Genomic DNA, 23026 nt, shown 5'->3' with positions numbered 1-23026 from the left:
TGCCGTCTGGAAGAGGCTGGCTGCTCTCACCTTGGACTGATTAAGGGGTCACGGAGGGTATGCCCACACTGCAGTGGTGGAGGGTCTCAGAGCCAGGGCTCCAGCCCAAGCATCTACACTGCCATTTTACAGCCCCATACCCAGAGCCCCATGAACCTGAGTCAGCTGACACGGGCTACCTATCGGTGTTTGGTTACAGTGCAGACATACTCAGAGGGACAAGGCCTAAAATGGAATCCATTACAGCTTGGCTGCTGGATTGCTCTGGTTTGGCTAGATGGACTATGTTTTGACCTTTATTTCTCTATACTAACCTAAAGATATCCCAGTGCTGTGCTCCAATTGACTAATAAATCCCACTCTGTTTTGAAAAGGCTGCCTGGTGTCACTGCAACTACTTGCTGAGGTGCATTAGTCCTTGAAGAGGCTACAAGTCTCTGACCAGGAGCCTCTCTCAGTGCGGATGCGCAGGTGTGAAGCAAGAGGGTTGGAATCCAGAGGCTCAGTCTCTGAAGCAGGGAGGCCACGTGACTGAACCTGAAGGAAGAGCGAGACCTCTTAGGGGACTGGCACACTGAAGGGGCCCCTCCAAGAGACAGCTTAAAAGCTGGGGCATAGGTCCGATCCTGTGAATCTGTGGCAGATGGCATGCCAGTAGTTAAGACTAGCACCTAAATATTACATCGATGGATGCAACAAAAACAGTTTCTGACAGAGGAGAAGTAGAAGTAACAGACTTAAGAAAGTAAAAATAGTTTTCTTTTTGAACTGGAAGTCACGAAGATGCAGGGTTGAAGCAGGCCTCAACACAATGGGATGGTGGTACTAGCATGTCTACATGTTTGGTACAGTCATACTGGCCCCTCCTTCCTGAGTCCATATTCCAATCACTGTGCAAGTGGAGCAACCACTGACATGGATAAGGCAGCAGTTGAGAAACTTCCTTTCAAGTTGGCCAGCTGTGCACCCTAGACAGTGATTTTGTCTATTGCCATGGTCACTTTGCAGGAGAATGCAATTCACCTTTCTCACTAGGCCCAGTACCTCCTGGGCTGCAAAAACAGAATTACTGTGTGTTGCACAGATGAATAGTATAGCACCTAGCACAATGGGGATCAGACCTGTCCAGGGCCTTACATGCTATCATAATAATTGATAATAAAGACACCATTACCCTGGAGTTTGCCAAAATGCAACAGAAGAATTCAAAACAATGCCAGACCACAGTGCAACTCAAAGAACCAAGATGCCCTCCTCTCCTCATGCAAATGTGAGTACGATAACAAAAGCTAAGGGAGGATGGAAGCAGAGGTTTTTTACAATACACAAGGTCAAGCGCCACCTCACAAGCCTTGACACCTGAGTTTAGGGCAAACCCTCAGCAGGAGTTGCTGCGTCCCATCTTTTGTGTATTACTCCCAGAACCACCAAGCAACAGGAGCTACAAACATCAGAATAAATAATTAAACAGCAACGCCTCCCCGTAGAACGTTTCCCAGTGGGAAGAGTTTAATCCAGGAGATTCCAGCAGCTGAGGGTCCTGAGCACAGAGGGGTGGTGGCTTTTCTTTTTCAGACTATATAATTTGGCTATTGTGATGATTATTGTTACTACAGAAATGGCAGTCGTGGTTCCAGAGTCAAGGTTGAGTTTTAAAGTGGGATCCATTTCTTTACTATTCGAGATGTTATCCTGCCCAAAATTATAGCACTTACGCTGAGTACTGAATGAAGTTTGAGAATTTAACAAGTAAATCTGTTAATTCATTTAAGTTGAAATAAATTTAAAAGGGGTTCTTTAAGAAAATTAGCATTGCCAGACCTTTTTATGTCCTGCATGATGTCAGCTCAGGTATAGTCCATCTACACAAAAATTGGCAGAGAAATAAAACTTGACTAGGTTCAATGCAATCGGTACCTTTGGAAAAGAAATGTAGGATTCATGGTGCTTTTTACAGCAGTGGCTAAAGAACACTTTTCTCTTCAGAGAAATTCAAAGAATTGTCCTCTTTCAAAAACAGCTACCATTCCCCCAAAGCCCGTATCTCTCCCACAGCCAAGAAGCCACAGGCTCCTCTGCCACCTGACAGCGCGGGGGACAATCATCTTCTCTGAGGTAAGCTTTGCTTCACTCCAGTGGGAGCCACGTGAAACAGTGGCCATCGGGGCTAAGAAAAGGCAGCTTGTGGCCTCCAAGCCATTGAGCTCAAGAGTTGACAGGCCATTTTGAAAGAGGGGCATTCCCTCTGAAGATGTTAAGCACCTGACTCTGCTGAAGAATAAACATTCAGCAAAAAAAAAAAAAAAAAAATTGACCATTAATCCTAAATATTTCTATTCAAAAACTTCTTGCGACACCAGATCTATTCAACAGGAAAGGAAGGAAGGAAGGAAGGAGAAGGAGACCAGGAAGCGTGCATGTAGGCAACAAGGCGTGCACGAGCAAAGGGGACATGGGGGGGGGGGCCCACAGGTAGGAGAACGTGGACAGGAAGGGAAAACTGCCTTGTACCTGCCAGCTGCCTTGTAGTGCTCTGGCAATATAAAGCAGCTGTAAATCCAGTTTAACCAGCCCCTGTGTTCCAGCTGCTTTGTGCTGCTCCAGTGCATACGAGATAGTCTGGCCCTAATAGTTAAAAATAGAATAAAGAAAAGTTCGGGCTGATGCTTAGAGCTGGGAGAAGTTTTTTGCACAAATAGTTTAGTTACCTAAAATAGAGTTTTGACTGACATAAGAGCTGCCATTCTGGGACACACCATGGCCCATCTTGCCCAAAATCCTGTCACCGACAGTGTCCTGTTCTGGAGCTTCAGGGGGAGTGTACAGAACAGGGCAATCACCAAGTGATCCACTTCTGTCTTCTACTCATGCCTTCTTGTAGTCAGAGGTTTAGGTCACCCCAAACATGGGGTTGTGTCCCTGACCATCTTGGCTAAGAGCCATTGATGGATTTATCCTCCATGAACTTATCCAGGTTTTTGTTTTTAGCCCAGTTGCACTTATGGCCATCACAACGTCCCAGGGCAATGAGTTCCACAGGTTAGTTGTGTGAAAAAGTACTTCCCTTCTTGTATGTACTAACCCTGCTACCGCTACAAAAACCAGAGATCACCTGGTGAAAGGAATTGTGTGAAAGGGTAAAGAACACTTCTCTCTCACCTTTTCCATACCAGTCAGGATTTGATAGCGCTCTAACATACCCTCCCTTAGTTATTGCTTTTCTAAACTGAACAGCCCTAATCCTTTTAGTCTCTCCTTGCATGGAAGCTGTTCCATACCCTTGATATTGAAACAAGTTGTGAATTTGACATGAATTCATTGAATAATTTCATGCAAAAAGAAAAAAAAAAGTTCCAGCTGAATTCACATGGGGACTTAAGTGTTATTCACAAAACAGGGGGGAGAGTGACAGTGGAGGTGGCAGTCTCCTTTATAACTTTTAGCCCAGTGGCTAAGGCCCTCAACTGGGATTTTGGGAGACCCAGGTTCAATCCCTCCCTTTGCTAGATGTGGAACAGGAATCTGAACTTGGGTCTGGTCCATTGCAAGAGCGTCCTAAACACCAGGCTGTAGAATCAGTCTCACTCTCTCGCCTAGCCCCATGACAATTCAAGTATCTATACAAAAGCAGAACAGTTTCCACAGGACAGATTGTGCACGACCCACCCCACAGTACCTTGGTGATTAGGTGAGTCCCCTAACAACCGGGCTAAAAGTAAAAAAGGAGGCAAGTGGCACCACCATCAACCCCTCGCCCTTGACCTGCTGTGTGGGACGCCAATCCTCACTTTCCTTTGTTTTTCTATTTATAATGTCCAACAATTAAATGAAACATTTTGTTCAATCACAAAACAAAATGTGTCAACTTTTTCAAGTGGATGAAATGTTTCAGAATTTTTGGTTTGACCCAAACTGAGTTTTTCAATCTGCCAGCAAACTGAAAAAATCAGCTCTTTGCCCAGCTCTGCCGATACTAGAGATCTTCAACTCATTACAAATGGCACACGTGGCACTCTTTCGATTTCTTGCTTCCTGTTTATGTAAGAACATTTTAATATTTTTAAAAAACAAGGAAAATCTCAGAAAAAGCTGTGGTAACATGGAGTGAAGACTGAAAGTATACATCAATAATTTAGCATAACATTATAGGAATGCTGTATTTATCCCCAAAACAAGCATTATAAAACCCAGGAAACTCAGCGTTAAGTTTAAACTTAAAAGAAATTCAAATGTGTAAGATATGGAAATGCCCTGGTGAAGTCACTAGACAACCTTAGCTCTGCCGTGTGACACCATGAGGAAAAAAAATTTAGCGTGTCTTTAAAAAAAAAAAAAAAAAAAAAAAAAAAAAGGCAGGCTCATGTAATGTGGCCTAACAAATACCAATATATTTCAGCTACACAGTTATCATTTGCCAACAAAATAGGGCAAAATTAAGCTAGCCCTCTCTAATGAGGACCATCAGAAAAGAAGAGTTACCAACGCATGAGCGCAGCACTCCAGAGGGCGCCACAGCCAATCCTACGGATGCCGCTAATGCAGAAGTCTTCGACAACTGTGCAGGTGGGCGCGTGCGTGCGCACTTAAAATGGAACGGACATGAGCAAGCACTCAAAGAAGAACTCACTTTATTTACTTTATCCAAGAGAAATTAAGAGGTGACTTGTTCCTAGTCAACAAACACCTATACGGGAAGAAGTTTTCTAACAGTAGAGAAGTCTTAAATGTATCAGAAAAAGATATAATATCCAATGGTTTCAGACCAGAAATAAGGTGTAAGGTTTTTGTATTTTTTTATTTTAACAACGGAGGTAATCATTCCAACAATTTACAAAGATACGTGGTGAATTCTCCATCATTTGAAGTCTTTAAAATCAAGATTATGCCTTTCGAAAATGATATTCTATAGCTCAAAACAGAAGTGATGGGCTTGAAGCAGAAAACAGCGTGAGAGATTATACAGCCTGCGAGAACCAGCAGGTCAGATGAGATGGCGGTGACAGTCCTGTCTGACTGACTGGTTTAAGATTTACCTACATTATAAACTCTTTGAGGAGGGACCATCTTTTTATCATCTGGTCCATGACTGGGGCACTTGGCACAAGAACAATAAAAACAATAGTGATACAAAGTGGTTTGGGTGTCTTCACCATACATTCACTTAGTCTCTTAAATTTAACCTTAACTTTAGTTTCCTGGGTTTAAAGTGCTTATTTTCAGAGTGATTCCATCATCAATGTAAAGTTTTTTACCTTAAATTTCTGATATGTACTCTCAACTTTAATTCCAATGTAACAATTTTTGACTGGGAATTTATACATGGGACAGTATTGCTGTATAGGTTATGTACATATTCTGTGCCCCATTCCCCAAAGCAACAGATCCTCCAGACAAATACTTTGCAGGCAAGCATGGAAAGGGGATTTTGAAACACAAAAGAGAGAGACGGGGGGGGGGTGGGGGGGGTAAGTTACCCCTTTTAATATTAAGGGTTCAGCTGCAACTAACAGTCACTGCCCAACAGTACTGTGCGTAGAACACACACCGGGGTGGGGCAGAGGGGAGGAGTGCTCCATAAAACCGGAGATGAGTAAATGGCTTCAGCTGTTTATTGCTTCCTCCCTTCAAGTGCATGTGGACACATCTGTTTTGGATATTTGTCCTACATGGGTGTAGGAGCTACTGGGAACAGCCCAACACCAGATTTATTTGCCTTTTAACAGTTCAGAGCCTGTGCAATCCCCAGTATGGGGGTGTGTGGAGATAAAAGAGCAACCATTGCACAGAACAGCACTAAATCAGCATTCCATGTGAGCAGCACCATGGAAGCCCTGGAATCTCCTTTGGAGCACCATCCCCTCTGTGCAAGAGAAGAGCTGAGAGCATTGCTACAGCAGCCCTGCCAGAGGCTGGTGCTTGAAAAATGCCCCTCTTTGCCTGTTTCTTGAGATTATGCGGTAAGTGAGTTAGTCTTTCCATGCCAGGCGCACTCATTGCTGAAAGAGACAGGCATTGTGCTCACTCCCCACCAAAACCCCTGAGGCCTCCTGTGTGTATGCTAACCACAAGCCTTTGAGAGGCTCATGTATTTACAAACTGAGGCATGTTGAAATCAAAGGGGATACCATATGACATAATTCGCATTAAAATGTCAACAGGCTGACAATTTATAGAGTCAATCCACTGAAGGTGGGGAGAACTAAGACACAGTAATTGTTTAATTCCTGCTTAAACCAACAGCAGCTTTGCCTTCAGGAACACAGCAATGCACAGGGCCTTTTGAGGTGGGTTGTCAGCCAGCTGATGCCAGGGCCTGGCTCCATGCCACAAGTTAGATAACAGGTTTAACTATTTATAGACACTTTTCACTGCAACTTAAACTGGGTGAAGGGGAGATGATGTGCTCTTTCCACCCACCTTATTACAGTCCACAATACAGCAAATTCAAATTTCACCACCAGAGTACATTTTTTCATGAATGCAGAGACCCCCTTTACATAAATCCATTCAAACTGTATCGCCGACCTTTCCCATCCCCCTACAACTGTCTCTTGACTAGGCTTCTCACGTTTATGGTCAATGGCAGAGCCCATATCAAACAGCAACAGACCAGCTCCTAGTCTTGACCCTCTTCTACCCAGTGCTGGACTAAGCCTCTCTGATGCTCAGAGAAGGCAATGTTAACTTAAGGCATATCCACACTAGGAGAAAGGGTATGTTCTTACCTGGACTAACACCTGGTAACTAACATGAGGTAAAAGTCTAGTGAACACAAGGCAATTTGTACTATTCACCCATTAGCAGGTCAAGTTAAACTCTAGCAGGGAGCCCAGCATTACCTTGTGTGAAAACTACCAACTTTGTCTTCACTAGTATTTTACTACATGCTAGTTACTACATGCTAGCCCCGATAAGGACACAGCCTCTCTCCTAATAAGACGAGACTTGCAATGGTAAGCAATTTGGGACAGGGGCATTTATTTCTACATGCACACACAGAGCCTGACACCATGTGGCCCTAATCCTGACTGGGACCTTTGGGCTGTAATGCAGCAACACAGAGGTGTGAGGTGACACAGCCCTCAGAACTGGAGTCAGGGCAGTCTGTTACTCCTGGGAGGCAACACTGAATCTTTGCTGTAGCACTTGAGCCTTGCTAAGCTTCAGACTTCCCTGCTCGAGTTCCCAAATGCTGACGGCTGGTCACAGAGTCAGCCTCTTCCAGATCGGAACCATGCTGAAGGGAAGCTAATATGCAAAGGAGGAATATGCACCAGCAAGCAGGACTGGCCAGGGCAGCACCTGCACAAGCCCAGCCAATAACTTCTCTCTGAAGTGCTGGCTAACGTCTTCAAGAAGCTGGCCCTTTGAGAGGGATCGTGTAGGCTCCAGCAGAGCCCTCTCTGCACAGACTATCCATGTATAAACAGTAACACCTCACCCTCTCTTCTACCTCATTAACTGAAACACATTAAAACAAGTGTGCACTGGGAGTAGCAAATGAGACCGTTAAACCAAGCTGATATAATCCTCATCAGCTGTGGGAAATGAGAACACATCAATTATGCTGAATCAGCTGCAGTAACAGTGATTTACTCGAGGATCTAAGCACCAGGAAAACCTCCCTCTGCCTTTGACTACATTTGACTACTCTTCCCCTTATTCCATGTAGTTATTATACAACTGTCTGCCTCCTTCAGACTGCCACACACATTATAACCAATCCATAATCTGTTGGATCTCTCTTGCTTTCTTCCCACCTAGCATCTGTGCTTTAAAAGCAACATGCGGCTGCCTCATACCAGAAGAGACCATCACAATCAGCTGGTCTGAGCTACTGCACACTGCAAGTCACAGAACCTCACCCACCCACTCCTGCAATAGGCCCATAACTTCAATCCAACACTGAAACCAACTCCATACATGTACCTATTGTCACTGGAATGTAACTTCTTAATGAGGAAAAGACAAAGAATTGGTTTCTATCTCTGCTGGTTTAAAGGGGAATAAAATCCCAAACCAGCAGGAAATGCACCCAAAACGTCATTGCTATTACTTATCAGGGGGTAGCCATGTTAGTCTGTATCCACAAAAACAACAAGGAGTCCAGTAGCACCTTAAAGATTAACAGATTTACTTGAGCATAAGCTTTCGTGGGTAAAAACCTCACTTCTTCAGATGCATGGAGTGAAAGTTACAGATGCAGACATAAATATACTGACACATGAAGAGAAGGGATCAGAGTAGCAGCCGTGTTAGTCTGCATCCGATGAAGTGAGCTGTAGCTCACAAAAGCTTATGCTCAAATAAATTTATTAGTCTCTAAGGTGCCACAAGTCCTCCTTTTCTTTTTGAAGAGAAGGGAGTTACCTCACAAGTGGAGAACCAGTGTTGACAGGGCCAATTTTCGATCAGGGTGGATGTAGTCCACTCCCAACAATAGATGAGGAGGTGTCAATTCCAGGAGAGGCAAAGCTGCTTCTGTAATGAGCCAGCCACTCCCAGTCCCTCTTCAAGCCCAAATTAATGGTGTTAAATTTGCAAATGAATTTTAGTTCTGCTGTTTCTCTTTGAAGTCTGTTTCTGAAGTTTTTTTGTTCAAGTATAGCTACTTTCAAATCTAACCCAGGAACCAATCCCTGTAACAAACCTTGTTGCCTATTCTGTCCCCATATCTACTCTAGTGTCACCATCAGAGGACCCAAACACATCAGCCACACCATCAGAGGCTCATTCACCTGCATGTCTACTAATGTGATCTATGCCATCATGTGCCAGCAATGCCCCTCTGCCATGTACATTGGCCAAACCAGACAGACAGTCTCTATGTAAAACAATAAATGGACACAAATCGGACATCAGGAATGGTAACACACAAAAGCCAGTGGGAGAGCACTTCAATCTCCCTGGACATTCTATAACAGTGACAGTCTCCAACAGCCTGTACAGGCATTTTGAACAGGGCCCACAAAGTCTGTTTAACCAGCATGTGTGTGCAACAGACTCACAAAGAATCAGGCATTTAAAAATGACATCTGTTGGATTAATTAGCTGTGTAATTAGCCTCCCCTCTGTGGAGACAAGCTTTGTTACTGCTGCCTAAAACTTCCCCAGGTGTTTTTTTTTAAATCTACCATTCTCGGAGCATGAGAAAGAAACGGGGGAGGAGTGAGTGAGACACGGTTTTCCAAAGTATGCACAGGAGATGGAAAGCACTTGAGTGAAAGATACATGCCATTGGACAGCAGAAGCGAATGGTAGCAGGCCAGAGAACATTAACTCCTTTCAAAAGTATCCAGAGTAAAATGAAAGCAGCAGGCATTGCGAACTCCCTACTTGTGAACCTCACTGCAAGAGAGCTAATGGGAGAAGAGGGTCATGCTAGGCCTGCAGTCCCTGAAAGAACGTCAGAGCAACATGACCTCCACTGCATCAATTCTCCATTCTTCTTACTGCCCTATGCTGGCAGACTTGGAGCCCATGGAAAGGACCATGTGACAGAGTGGGGAGCAGAGAGAGACAAGAACTGATAAAACAGATTCAGAGAGAAAAGTCATAAAATGAGACAGCACTTACATTTCTAGCCAAACCATTGCACACAACACCGATTAAACCACAGCTGGCTGCAAAGCAGCAGAAGTCTGACTCGTGTGGGAGAGTGGGAAAGCCGGGTCCTAAGCCCAACTCCACTTGGCTGACCAATTCAGAGGTCTGGAACAGATATCTCCATGATAGCCCCTCCCTGTTTCTTTGCTTTAAAAGCAGCAGAAGGGAAGAGGACAGGAACAAATCAAGGCATTTTTTTTGGCTGTCAGGAGGGGAACAATCCAAGGTATTATGCAAGTCAGGCCAGCCAACTTAACAAAACTAGTTAATGCTTCTTACTCCTGTTAGCTCTAAAAAGCCACGAGTGCTCAGACTGAATGAGCTGGAGTCTATTCCTCCTTGTGCATCAGCAACAGACTTGTTTACTAAGTTCCAAGCAGACACATGTGTGTGAACCACTGATGGCTGCACTGGTGTAACTAAAGCACAATTTTAAGACACTTGGTTTGCACAAGTGCAACTCCCGGCATAATTAGATTTGCAGAACTTTTATTGCAAGTAATGATGTGGAAGAGGGAAAGAACCCACATGACTCTTGAAGGTCAGGCTGAATTTGCAGGGCTGGCAGTGAGAAAAAACATCTTTTTAGTTGTAAACTAAGCACTTTTTACATAGGATCAGAGAGAACCACAAATACCATTTTCATAGGCACTTTTCAGACTATAGCTGTAATTAGCTGCATAGCACTGCCCAAAGAAAGCACACTTGTCTTAGGAGACATCATGGGATGAACCTGACTTGCAAAGTGGTATTTCTAACAGACTATGACAAATCAAGAGCCAATCCCACATCACACTGATCCCTCTCTGGGTAGGGAGCACACCAAGACCCCTCTCTACACTAGAAAGAAAAGGAGGACTTGTGGCACCTTAGAGACTAACAAATTTATTTGAGCATAAGCTTTTGTGAAGTGAGCTGCAGCTCACGAAAGCTTATGCTCAAATAAATGTGTTAGTCTCTAAGGCGCCACAAGTCCTCCTTTTTTTTTTGCGGATACAGACTAACACGGCTGCTACTCTGAAACCTGTCTCTACACTAGGAAACTGACCCATTGCTGAAAACACCTGTTCAATGGTCACCGTGAACAAGAGTTGAACAGTTTAACTATTGTACAGGGGACAAACCCATTTTCATCGGTTACAAAAGTGCAATTGCGACTTCATGGGACGACATTATTATTTGCTACTAGGAAAAGCACAGCACAAAGGGCTCAGCTGCGAGAGAGACTTCAGGGCTTGCGATATTATTGAATAAACATAAGCAGGGGAGGAGGCACCAGAAGACCCTGTAGCCCAGTGGTCCCCAACCTTTCTGTTGCTGTAGCATATTTACGTTCCCAGAAGAGTGTGGCGGGCACCGGACGACCAGCCGCCGAAATGCCGCTGAGAAGCAGCATCATCGAGCAGCACTGCCATCGAAATGCTGCAGAGAAGCGGTGGCATTTCAGCGGCAACACTTCTTGGTGTTGCTGCTTCCGGGCAGCATTTCGGCAGCTGGTTGTCCGGCGGCCGCGCTCCTCGGCGGCAGGCTGTCCGGTGGAAGCGCTCCCTTGTCAGTAGGCGGGCGCACATAAATGCCCCGGCGGGTGCCATAGGACCTGTGGGCACCGTGCTGGAGACCGCTGCTGTAGCCACGCTGGCTGCAGCCGCAAATTCTGGCTAGGACGCTGGTACCCATTTCACCTGGAAATGAGAGCCAGAGAGGAAAAAAGGCAAAGCAGCTTAACATTCCAAACAGCATCTCTCAAGCCTCTGTCCCAGCATATTCTGCAAGGTAGGGTTGTGAGAGTAGGGCCTCAGGCTACCCATTTGGGACTACGGACTCATTAGGCAGACGACAATAAGTGATTCTATGCATGGATGAGCTTCTCCTGGAAGGACAAGCTGCCTAGGAGATGGCTTGCAGCGCAAACATGCCACAGGGTGTCTGGATTTGCCTATACTGATCTCTTACAGATGTGGTACTCCCGTCTCCGAGACCCACCCACTACAGAGGATCTCTCAGACCCAGACTTAAGCAATGGCCTGATTGTCTTCTTAGCACTTTATACAGGGTATGCCTCCAGAGAGCCTTGGGATCACAGACTTCCTGATACCAAGCTCTAGCCAACGTCATTTTAACTCTCCTAATGAGAACTTCTCACAATGCCAAATCTGCAGCTGTAATCAGAGAGAGTAAATATATGCAAGTGAGTACATCTATATCTGCTTCATTCCTTTCTGACTGATCAGACACAGAACTAAGGGCTCTTCTCATGCGGTTCCGGAACCCAGAGCTGTCATTAGCAGGTGTTCCAAACAACCACCATGGGTGATGGACTCCAATCAGCAATCAGAATCTTCAGAGTGTAATTCCACGCTGTTTTATTCGGACTCAAGAGAATCAGCAGTTTATCAAACTGTCAAGAAGTTGCCCCCCCTGAACTGCCTTGCTTCCACCCCAGGTCTGCAGTCGGGCAGCTGGGCTGAGAGCACTATCCCGTTCTGCTCAAGCCAGGGCTTGGGACAGGTGGGGCACGGTAGGGTGAGCAGGCAATACTTTGTAGAATTTCAACAAAACACTCAGATCTGTTCTCCGCTTACTCTGAGAAATAATGACGAGTGAATTCGGATGAGCATGGGCATTGTGCAGCACTGTACAGGGCTTGGGTTGTACTCTGGTCACAATTTACAATCCCTAATTGTGGAGATAACAACCAAAGCCTGGGGCAGCTAGGAAAGAATCCCTTAAACCCTCCTGCTCTCTCTCCCCTCCCCCCTTCAGTGACAGAGAAACCAAGCTGACAGGATTGTTCACACCTGGTGACTGAGGCAATGAGAACTTCTTCCACCTTTCCTATGATTAGGGTCAAAGACAGAAGGCATTTTGACATTTTGGACTGAATTCTAAAATCTTTTTTTGACAATTTGGAGTTTGAATTTTACTTTAACAAGTAGACAGAAGGGTTGGGAGGCTGCTCTTCCCCAACATTCCCAACCCTTTGACTCTGGGTTGCTCACTCCGGTTGCCTTGGGAGTCTATTTGGTCTTCAGTGCTTTTTCAGTTTCATCACTATGCAAACTAAATTTGCCTCCCGAGGACGTTGGCTGAATATGGGTCAGGACATATCACAATATTGTAAAAGTAGGGACAAGATGTGTCCAAAAAAAGGGTTTGACTTGAATTTTTGAATAAATGAAGTATTTTACAAGTGGTTTTGCACTCTAAATTCATTCGGTCCCAACGCCTCCTAAGGGGCAAACATACAGAACATGGTTGCTGGTCCTATGTTAAGGTATTTTTGTATTAAAACATTAAATGCAAAAATCTACTTTACTGCAAGGGTAATGTGGTGGAGCAGGCTGGCACAGGAAGTGTGAAGGCCCCAGGGTTAGATTTCTGAAACAGTTAAATGGATAATATATTTTACCTGTATTAAAATTCCTTAATGAGTCCCAAGGGGAGAAAGCAAAGTAGAATCCAACTGCAGCATGTTCATTGCAGGGTTGGTTTATCCCTTCTTCCTTGAATGCAGAGAGATGCAGGGATGTTTTACTTGGGGGAAAATGTGTTGGTGGAGTTTTATTTAGACTTGGGGGAGAGGCTACAGTATTTGTTACCCACAGAGACACACCATTCTGAGTCAGGTGGAGGAGAATGTATGACCCAAGGACCTCTTCATGCCAGCTGGCAAAGGATGCAAAGATGCATAAGGATTGCAGGGCCCCCCGGCTCTGATATTTACATTCTAGTTCACCAAAGAGCATCATGTAAGGTTTCCACTGAAACCCTGGTCATCACAATCTATGTGAAACCTACATGGGGATAATATGTAAGGAGGAGTATGTGTGTGCATGCCCACGTGCTCTGAAGTCCTTGCAGTTAAAGGCAGGTCACCCAGAGGTGACATGCCTTAAGACAAGTTCTACAAGACAGGAGATGGAAGTCACTTATCTTCCTGGCTGACCATTGTATACTGTTATGCAGTAATTACAGCCGCGGCAGTCCCAGGATATTCGAGAGACAAGGTGGGCGAGATAATATCTGTTATTGGACCAACTTCTGTTCGTGGGAGAGACAGGCTGCCTAGACACACAGAGCTTTTCTTCACATCTGGGAATGGTTCTCAGAGTGTCACAGCTACATACAAGGTTGAACAGATAGTTTAGCATAAGTAGTTAGCACACGTTCTAAGTGACCATCCAAGATGAAGGGGCCCATTAACACCCGTGTAGTCATCGAATTTAAAAAAAAAGGGGGGGGGGGCCTTAGTGGGTAACAGATGGTTGTAATAAGCCATAAATCCAGTGTCTGTTCAGACCATGATTTTTAGTGTCCAGCAAATTTCTGAATTTAAGCTCCCAGGCTCATCTTTTGAAAGTGTTGTGCAGGTTCCCTCTGAGGATGAGGACTGGCAGGTCAGATACAGAAAGGTCACTTTGTGAAACGTTCACCCACCGGAGATAGGGTGCTTTTGTCTTATCATTTTCCTGTGTAAGTTCATCTGAGAGCATAGTGATTGTCTGGTTTCACCCACATAGTTATTGGGGCATTTAATGCACTGGATGAGGTACCCCCCGCCCCTTGTGCTAGGCATGTGTAGGACCATGGATCCTGAAAGGTGCGTCATGGGGAGTGCTGATCATTGTAGCAGTGGAGATATGTCTGCAGGTTTTGCATCTGTTGTTCTGGCAGGATCTGGTGGCGCTTTGGTTATGGACTGTGACAGAGTACTCGATCTGATGCACTTAGTGCTCTCCCAGATGACAAAGAAACATCTGGGACAGCCAGAATCAGAGTCATCTGAGAAGCTACAGACACCATTCCAAAACCGAAATACTGTAACGATGCCCTTGCCTAGCAAGATGAGACATTCCAAATTCTGCAAAAGATGTCTGAGGCCATATAGTGCCATGATGATATTAAACAAACATTTACAAGGTATTTTTGGGGCAAGAGCAAAAAGTGGACTGTGAAGCTTATTTTGAGAACTGGGCAGAAGAGGGAATAAGATCTAATAAATAACGGTCTGCATTCAAAGCTATTCAATCACTTTGATCCAAAACTGGACTTCGCATGGGGTTTATGCCCAATAAATAAGGCTAATGGGTAAAACATCCTCATCCCAAGAAAAAGGTCTGAAAAGAGGGAAAATATTATGAGACTGCACTTAAGCATCCTGAAGCAACTCCATGCCCAGATGTGGAAGCATTAGTGGGAGATGCAATCCCATACCCTGAAACCTGTACAGATGTACCCATGTTGGAAGAGATTTGGTCCCTGATATAGACACTGCGTAGCGGGAGTGCTGCAAGACCCGATGGCATAACACCCAAACTTCTCAGGTGGGCCACAGGGCCCATCAGCTCAACTCTTCCTCTGGGCTTGGACTACTGGGAGCTCAGAGCAGGCAGGACCATGCCCTTGGCAAGAAGCCCATTCTAACACGGGAGCTTGTGATAGTTCATGAGCAGGTTGGTCCAGCTCTGAGTTTAGTGTAGCTCAGAAGCTTGTTCTAGATTTTGAAGCTTAGTCCAGTCCCAAGACCCATTTTGGTTCAGAAGCTTAGTCTGGGCTAAGGAAACGTGCACGACATTTCCCTAAGTAGACAAATTCCCACTTCTCTGGTCTGCACCCTGGGATAAAAACACTGATCTTAAAACCAACAAGTATTTGTCTAGACATCAGCACTTGACTGAGAGACCTCAAAAAAATACCTGGGGGCAACAAAGGCGTGGTGACAGTGATTCGGCTGGCAGGCATCTTCCCTCTGAGCCAGCACCAACCTAATGAGCAGAGCCGTGGTATCCGCAGAGCAGGTGGTGGGGCCCATGCTGGAATCTCAGTGTAAGGAGTTGGATGGGTCCCCACCTACCTGCTTGGGGTAACAGACTTTTCATGGAAAAAACACTGACCGAAAAACAAGCTGTAACAAGCCAGCGGCTGTCACATGGTGCAGTGCACTGGTATTAAGCCATCTCCATGCTTCCCTTCTAGGGGCTGCACTTCAGGGACAGTACATTAGCTTGGCTGTCTTAGGCAAGAGCTTGAACATCTGTAGGGATCACAGAGAAACAAGGTGATGCATAAACAACATTGCTTTGTTTCAGGAGGGAAGAAGCAGGCAAAGAGTGAGGGGAAGCCAGAGAGTTCCTTTTAAATGGTAGAGTTTTACAGCCTTCTATCCCATACCCTTCCCACTATTATCCCAGCTACTTGTCCAGTGATACCGTAGAGCAGATATGCTAATTAACAGAGTTGAAGGAATTTGGTTTTCATCAGATTAAAAAACTCCTCAAACAAGCATAAGGGGGAGGCCACAAAACCTCCACAGAACCTCTACGAAGGAGAAAATCCAAAAAAGCAAATGAGGTTTCTCCAAATAATTACCTTTGGAGAGTACCTCAAACCTGCCCTGCCCTTCCTCCACATGACTCCTGCAAAGAAGCATAACAAATGGGAAACCAAGTAGGAGCTGGGATGGACAACTGGTGCCCAGGCTTTGGGCTCTGTCCTTGTGACACAAAATACTGTCAGATGGCAGTTTAGAACACCCCTCTCTCTGTAAACCTAGTTCATCTATTCACCAAGGCCTCCCCAAGATCTCCAGTACCCTTTCTAGCTGTCCCCAAATGCCCCACTTGCCCTGGATAAAATGGCATTATCTCATGAATCAGGGAATGCATCTCCTGTTGCCAGATGAGATACCTTCCTCCCTACATTTCACAGGAAAGCCAAATCTGAATAACTGTTGCTAACCTAGTCTGAATTGGAACTTGGTTTGTGATTTACAGGTTAAAAAGTTTCTCTGTCTGCATACTGTCTCAAGATCAGAAATACTCTGCCCTTTTCATCTGTAAATCTCAAAGCACTGAAGAAAAAGGAGTATTATCGTTCCCATGTTACAGAGTTAGGAAGGGATCTGCCCAAGCTAACGGAGCAAGTCAGTGGCTGACCCTAGAACGGAACCCCAGTCTCCTGGCTGCTAGCCCCATGCTTTTCCTCTAGACCACACTGCCTCAACTAGAATTGAAATATTTCATATCCTATTCATCTCCTGATCCAGCATGTCCACCTCATTCCACTTAGCGTCGAAACAAGTATTTATGATACTAATGGCACTTTCTGGATAATACTGACCGAGGACATGAGAGCACAAGCAGTGGGGAGAGACAGAAGCTGTGTGTCAGATCTCTCCGTGTTCATCAGTGTGAGAAACTCCAACACAAACCGCCCCCCCAAAGAACCCTCCCCCTTATAAACCAATGCTGCATAAGAGGGGTCTGGGCTTAAGACATCCTGAAATACTGGAAACAGTATTAAAAATTCCAAGCAGTCTCTCACTCCACCCTCACCAGAAAGCACCGGACACATGGCAGGGGAGGTCTCACAGGCTCGTTATGCTGCTGACTAACGAGGTCTCAGGATCACATTTTCCAGCTCCGCCACTTGCTGCTGAAGTGGCTCTTGGGCAACCCAAGTGGCCAATAACATGATTTAAAAGGAAAACGGCAAAGAGGCAGCATAAGGAGGATTGTGCGCGAGAAGCTTCGTGCACTCTCTCACCCAGGCAGCATCTGGAGAGGATTTTCTCCAGCAGACAGGGAAGAACTCGATTACATCCAGTTAACTGTGCTCTAAACTGATTATGCATGTGCCAGGCTAATGGATTACATTAGCAAGAGGAAAAATAACATCCAATCAATCTCAATTTACTGCAGACCACACCAAGGGCTGAGAGAAGAGAAGAGAAACTGGTCCATGAACTGCCCCCACTCCCACTTCACCCGTCAGCTATCGATGCTCCATGGCACTAAAACCACACGAAAGAATGGAAACTCTGAGCTGAGGACCTCAGTGAGCAACTCTGTCTATCTACAGCCAAGTTCTTCCATGACAACAAACACCGAATCCATCAATGTGCTGGGCTAAGACTCTCTGGGAATCTCTCCTTTCATTGGATAGCACAATGGTAACTAAGTAAGAAGAGCAACATGACTTATATGGATTTACAATGAAAGTGGTTGGGGTACCAATGCAATGAATTCCATACAAGCATTTCATGGAATGTATGACTACACTAGCAGACATTTATACCCATGCTAAACTGGTAGGTGCTCGTGTTCAGTATTTTGATACCAAGGTAGTTCCTTCTCTCTCTTGCTTGGATGTTTCACTGGAACTCTCATCTCAAAGACAAACGAGATTTTAAAATCATGACTAAGTGCTCAGGGCTGAAACTACCGAGTGTCCCTGAGAATGAATGAATTCCTTCGCCTGTCTGGGGAAGGCATTTCACAAGCCTCCAATATATTGCTTTAGAAAACCGGTCCCCGCACCATGTATCATTTTCCTGTTTCGGCAGGAAACAAGGAGGGAAGGAGAAAGCCAGTGCCCTCAATCTGCTTTCTCACCAGGGAGCACAACAGAGCCAGAGGGTTTGAACTAAGAATTTTTGCAGCCTGTCACCACTGTCTTGTCCCCAGACAACAAAAAAATCAAATCTAAAGACTATTATAAGTTGAAATCATGATGCTTGCTTGGTACATGAGTTTTAATTCTGAAGACAGACTGCTCTATTCAGATGTCCTCTCCTAGCCCCTGTGAGATCTCTCCTGCTCCCACTTTCACCCCAAATTCCCTCTCGTACATATCACAGTTTCTTTGACTTTACTAAAATAGGATACTTTGAAAGCAGAGAAATAAGAGTGAACTTAGTCATCTTCAGAGCGAAGCTGTGCCATGCCTCACTAGTTCCAGTGACACCGATAACAGTGATGTTCAGAGAAGCCCGGTCACATCCGCTGGGCCTCCAGCACTAGGAGCTTCCTTAGGTTTAACAGTATTTCCCTCTTAATACTAGCTGAGTCTCCAGCTGTTCTAGCCTAGGCTAAACTGTTCTGCCCTCCTATCACTTTCCCCTCTCCTCCTGAAATTGCTGGAGCAATTCATTTCCTGGAACAACTCCCTATGTTAAAAACCACACATTTCCTCCTTAGTGTGGGGGACTGACACAGGGAGAGATGCAAAGTTTTGAACTCACCTGATACGGGAGAGTTACACAGACAGCAAAGAGGCACGGCAGGGTTAGGAAATGAGAGAAATGGGGTACAAAACAAGACCGCCTAGTCTAATCCAAAATTGTAGATCCCTTTAGGGCTACAGGGAGAGGGAAGGAAAGGAGAAAAGACAGACAGAATACAAAATTGAGCAAAATGGGAAGACAGTGAGAGACAGAGCATGTGTAAGTGAGTAGAAGGTATGCGAAGTGAGGCTGCTTAGATTTATGGCGATTTGTACCGGATTGTTCATACTAAAGCCATTATGGGATGATTAGAGAAAAAGGTGAAGCTTTAAGTCCAGTGAAAATCAATAAAAACGTCTGGAGCAATTCTGCTGCGCAAGTGAAAGGACTATTTACTGTATCTGGAGCTCCCCTTGGGTTATAGCCTACAGGGTTCGGGGGGGTGGGGGGCAGAGAAATGAGGCAGGAGAGGAAAAGATGGGTACAGAAGGGACAGAAAATTGGAGGCAAGAGGAAAAAAAGAAAAACCAAGACAGAGTCATGGAGCAACGTGTAACGTGGAAGGCGAGTGGTAAGGAAAGGCTGTGACATATCGTCCGAGGGAAGCTGTCAGTTTGACCATGCCTTCAGTCAGCTACATATATACAGCAATAGAATTTGTTCTTGCTCCTTTCCAGCAGGCTCAAGCAGCAGTTCAACAACACATCCCCGACACTCCCATACACAGCACAAAAGAAACAGGGCACTGCCCGCTTCTTTGACACTGCCCACATGCATTCTCCATGCTCGCATGAGCACACTACCTGGAGTTCCTGCTTGGATGGGAGTAGCTTTCTGAAAGTTTTTGGCAAGGATGAGCAACCTGACATAAGGCAAACCCTAGCTAGCAGAATCCCTTCCGAGATTAGCAGTGAGAAACAGCTTGTTGGAATGCAATTTTCAGACAGGACCGATGATTTTGGATGTGCAATGTGACACATCTTAAAGGGATCTAATTCTCAGAGGACAGGTGCTCAGCCCCTCCAAGGCACCTCAAGTTGGGCCCCAACAGCCACTATCACTCTTGAAAAGCTTGGCCTAAGGCTTTCGGAGCCCAAAAGAGTTGCTAGCGAAGTGCAAGCTGAGCAGGCGTGTGATCCCAGTGAGTCTGGGCCAAGCCCTGCGGAGGTGCTAGACTGAATGGGTTTAAAATCCCACTCTCACGGTAGCTCAGAACTGACAGTTGGGTCCCCCACAAGGAAGATAAAAGAGCAATCAAGCCTCACCTTGTACAGCTTCAGGCTGGCCTCATGCCTGGAGTTGACCGTGTGCAGACGCAGCTTCTCCAGGCTGTTGGTGTAGTAGTCACAGGCATTGCACTTCAGATGCACGGGGTTCCCGATGGCCACACATTTCAGCCTCCACTCGTTGGCCTTGCCACCCTCCTTGATGTGCGCTACGAGCTGGTACTTCTGCACGTGCTTATCCGTTTTGCAGTGGAGCTGGAAGTTTGCCTTGAGCTGCGTGTTGTAGCGGCACAGCTTGCACTGGTACGAGTCGCCCATCACGGCCTTCCACTCATCCTCCGGGAGGCTGCGCTCCACGCTCATGTGCAGCCCCAGCATGTCCAGGTTGTCTGTAGTGAACTTGTTGCACACAGCACACTGGAAGAGCTTCAGTGATGGGTCGTTTGTTTGTGTGAAGCTCTCACCCAGGTTCATTAACTCCTCGGACACCAGCTGCCCGCCCCCCAGCCGCATGTCCAGGGGGATCTCTCCACCCACTGCAGAAAGGAGAGAGAAAAATACAAGTCAGAAAAGCTGGATCCTGTACCTCCCATGACAGAAGCAGAGCAGAACATTCACTCCCCTGCCATGCCCCCATAATATGCCCACCAGGTCCTGGGTCAGAAGCAAAACACAGCAGAATTTCTCACCCCTTGCCCATGCCTGTGCACTGCTGGTATGCCAGGCACAAAAGTGTCAGCTGTCTGGTTCTACAGCCATTGGGCCCGGAGGACAACAGTCCCTTGTTGCCCAGCCCGGGACCTGCTGACCACTGGGCCAGGAGCACAGCAGGTCCTCGCCAGCCAGAGAGAAAATAAATGTGAATCCCAACAGATTTTAGGAGGGGTAAAGTCTTCACTGTGCTGCTCTGTGAAAAACTATATGACACTCTCCCACTTGCTGGCTCTACCACCTATGTGGTTACCTCTGAGGAATTAAACCTCTCTCTTCAGGCAGGCAAGGACACAAGGAAGAGACAAGAAAGGTCACGCATAGGACATCCAAACCCAACCCCTGCTGAATAAGAGACTCTTTGGCCATGACGCACAGCAGTGTGATTAGGAAGTTATGTTGCAGCAGCACCAACTAGACAGCTGCAGCTCCCTAAAAGTGCCATGCTCTCAGCGGTAAGCCTCAGCACTTGTCTGAAACAAACATTCAGAATGGTAGATACGCTCAAGGAAAGTCCTGGCTAGGGGGAGATCTTATGGCCGAGGAAAGGACAACAGCTAATAACTGGGGAAGTACAAGTATGCATATGTGTGTCAGGGAAAAAGTCAGCAGGAAGCATGCTCTCTCTCTTGCTCTGTCATATCCCCGCTCTTCAAATTATCACTGACCCAGCTAAACCAAGAGCTGACCTCCATTCACTTATAGTAAATTAATACAGCAACCTCTTATTTATATGGTTAGAAAGGCTTGAGGATGTGGAAGCAGGGAAGACTCCTTTCCATTACCCAGGATCTCATGCCGAAGCAAATAGCCCAACCACCAGCCTCCATGGGGGAGCTCTGCTTATCTTTCCTCCCCCCACACTTCAGCTAGTTTTGGTTTGATTTTTTTCCCCTTCAACAATTAAGCCTGACTGAGTCCCAGCTCGGTTTAAGGGGTTATTTAAGCCTTCAAGTCTATAGCTAATCAAAAAAGGGAGATTTTATTCCTTAATGGTTTTCCTTTCTATGCTTTCAGTCATTTGCTGAGGAACAGCCAGGATCAGGAGCTGTCTGAATTTGCTGAGCAGGTGTGCGACCTGTGCAGAATCCAGAAATCTGCACAAACCTTTTCTAAGGCAAGTGCTTCTGGATGGTTGAGGTTAGCCTCCAGTGCAGCGTGTGTGTTGCCTCTCTTCCCTGCAGAGATGCACGGCCATGATGATGGTTACGTCTCTAGTCAGGGAAGAGCAATGAAGCCTTTACTTCAGTCTGGTTGCAAGGCACAGGTAACCGGAGCAGGAGTCCCATGCCCATGAGCACACACAGAGATAGGAGAAAAGGCTAAACAGGGAAAAGTCCAGCTTGCTGGCACACGCACTCCTTTCCACGTGCCAGGGCTCACATGGATTAGGGACCTTTCCTCTGTCTAGGTGCCTTTTTCATCCCCACCACTGTACTGTCTGATCATCTACTCCCTCTCCTGCCAGGGCAGTATTGTGCACCCAAGAACACTTGCTAGTGCACAATCCACTCATTTTTAGTGCCCCAAACAACAAGGCTTTCTCTGCTTCCCTTGGGAGACTTTTCCACAGCCTACCTCCGCCGTCCCCAGTCAGGCCATTTTTCCTGACATGCAACCTAGCCCCTCTCTTCTGAGCTAGTCCATCCCAACCACATCCACAATGAGGAATGCTGAATGGAAATGGAGTGCCCAGAATAGCTCATGTTCTACTCAAACCTACAAGCCACAGGCAGGTCTGGGATTCAATGGCAAAAAAGGGCAAAGCACCTCCTACCTGCCAAAACAATGAATATGTTTATATGCAGCAAATAAAAAAGGGACAGATGACTAAGGAAGTGAGGGGGAAGGGCTTAAAAGGCATCCATGCAGAACAAAGCCACTCTAATAGACCCAAAGTAAAAGATTTATCCTAACAGCTAGAATTGTGTCCAGTGCTTATTGGCAAGGGCAGGGACTCTGCCCCACAACTCCTAGCTCAAGATTTGTAGCCATGATTCCTAATGCCATAAAGCCCACAAGTCACAAATCGCTTCCCGAACGAGCTTAGACACATTCAAGATGCTTCTATTCAGCTGGAGTCACTCAAGAGTAAGACACCAGTAGGTTACTCCACTTCCTCTCAGGAGCATTTCCCTACAGCTTAAGGTAGGCAGCGCTGGGGACTTTGACAGGGGTATGTCTCAGGAAACCCTAAACATGTTGGCTCCCCATAAAGTTGACAATGTCAACAAGCTACATTATGAAAGAGTAGAAATTCTTTCTACTGGCAACCCAGAATGGTTAAAAAAAGTCACAGCAAAGACAAAACCATTGCCACCTTCCTCAAGGAGGCAAGTTGGGACAACAGATATGTGGAAGAAAATTGTAGTTACTTTTGTTTGTAGTGCCTTCCATTCCTCAGTTTTCCTTTTCAATGTTCTGTGTTCTTTCCCCCTCTCAAACAGATCTTTCGAAAATTTAAGATCATCAAGCCCCC

General features: G+C 45.8%; 1 protein-coding gene across 2 annotated transcripts in view; it reads right to left on the bottom strand.

Annotated features, from left to right (window-relative positions):
- The window catches only part of ZFHX3 (zinc finger homeobox 3), a 277375-nt gene that overhangs the window by 158847 nt on the left and 95502 nt on the right, over positions 1-23026 (bottom strand). For both annotated transcript variants that reach the window (XM_074968994.1, XM_074968995.1), the window contains exon 3: positions 19876-20372. In XM_074968994.1, the coding sequence (XP_074825095.1) occupies positions 19876-20372 (497 nt within the window). The remainder of the gene's footprint in view (positions 1-19875; positions 20373-23026) is intronic.

The sequence above is a fragment of the Natator depressus genome, chromosome 12 (genome assembly GCF_965152275.1).
Source record: "Natator depressus isolate rNatDep1 chromosome 12, rNatDep2.hap1, whole genome shotgun sequence".
NCBI classification, from domain to species: domain Eukaryota; kingdom Metazoa; phylum Chordata; order Testudines; family Cheloniidae; genus Natator; species Natator depressus.
This window is presented reverse-complemented; position numbering and strand designations above follow the sequence as displayed.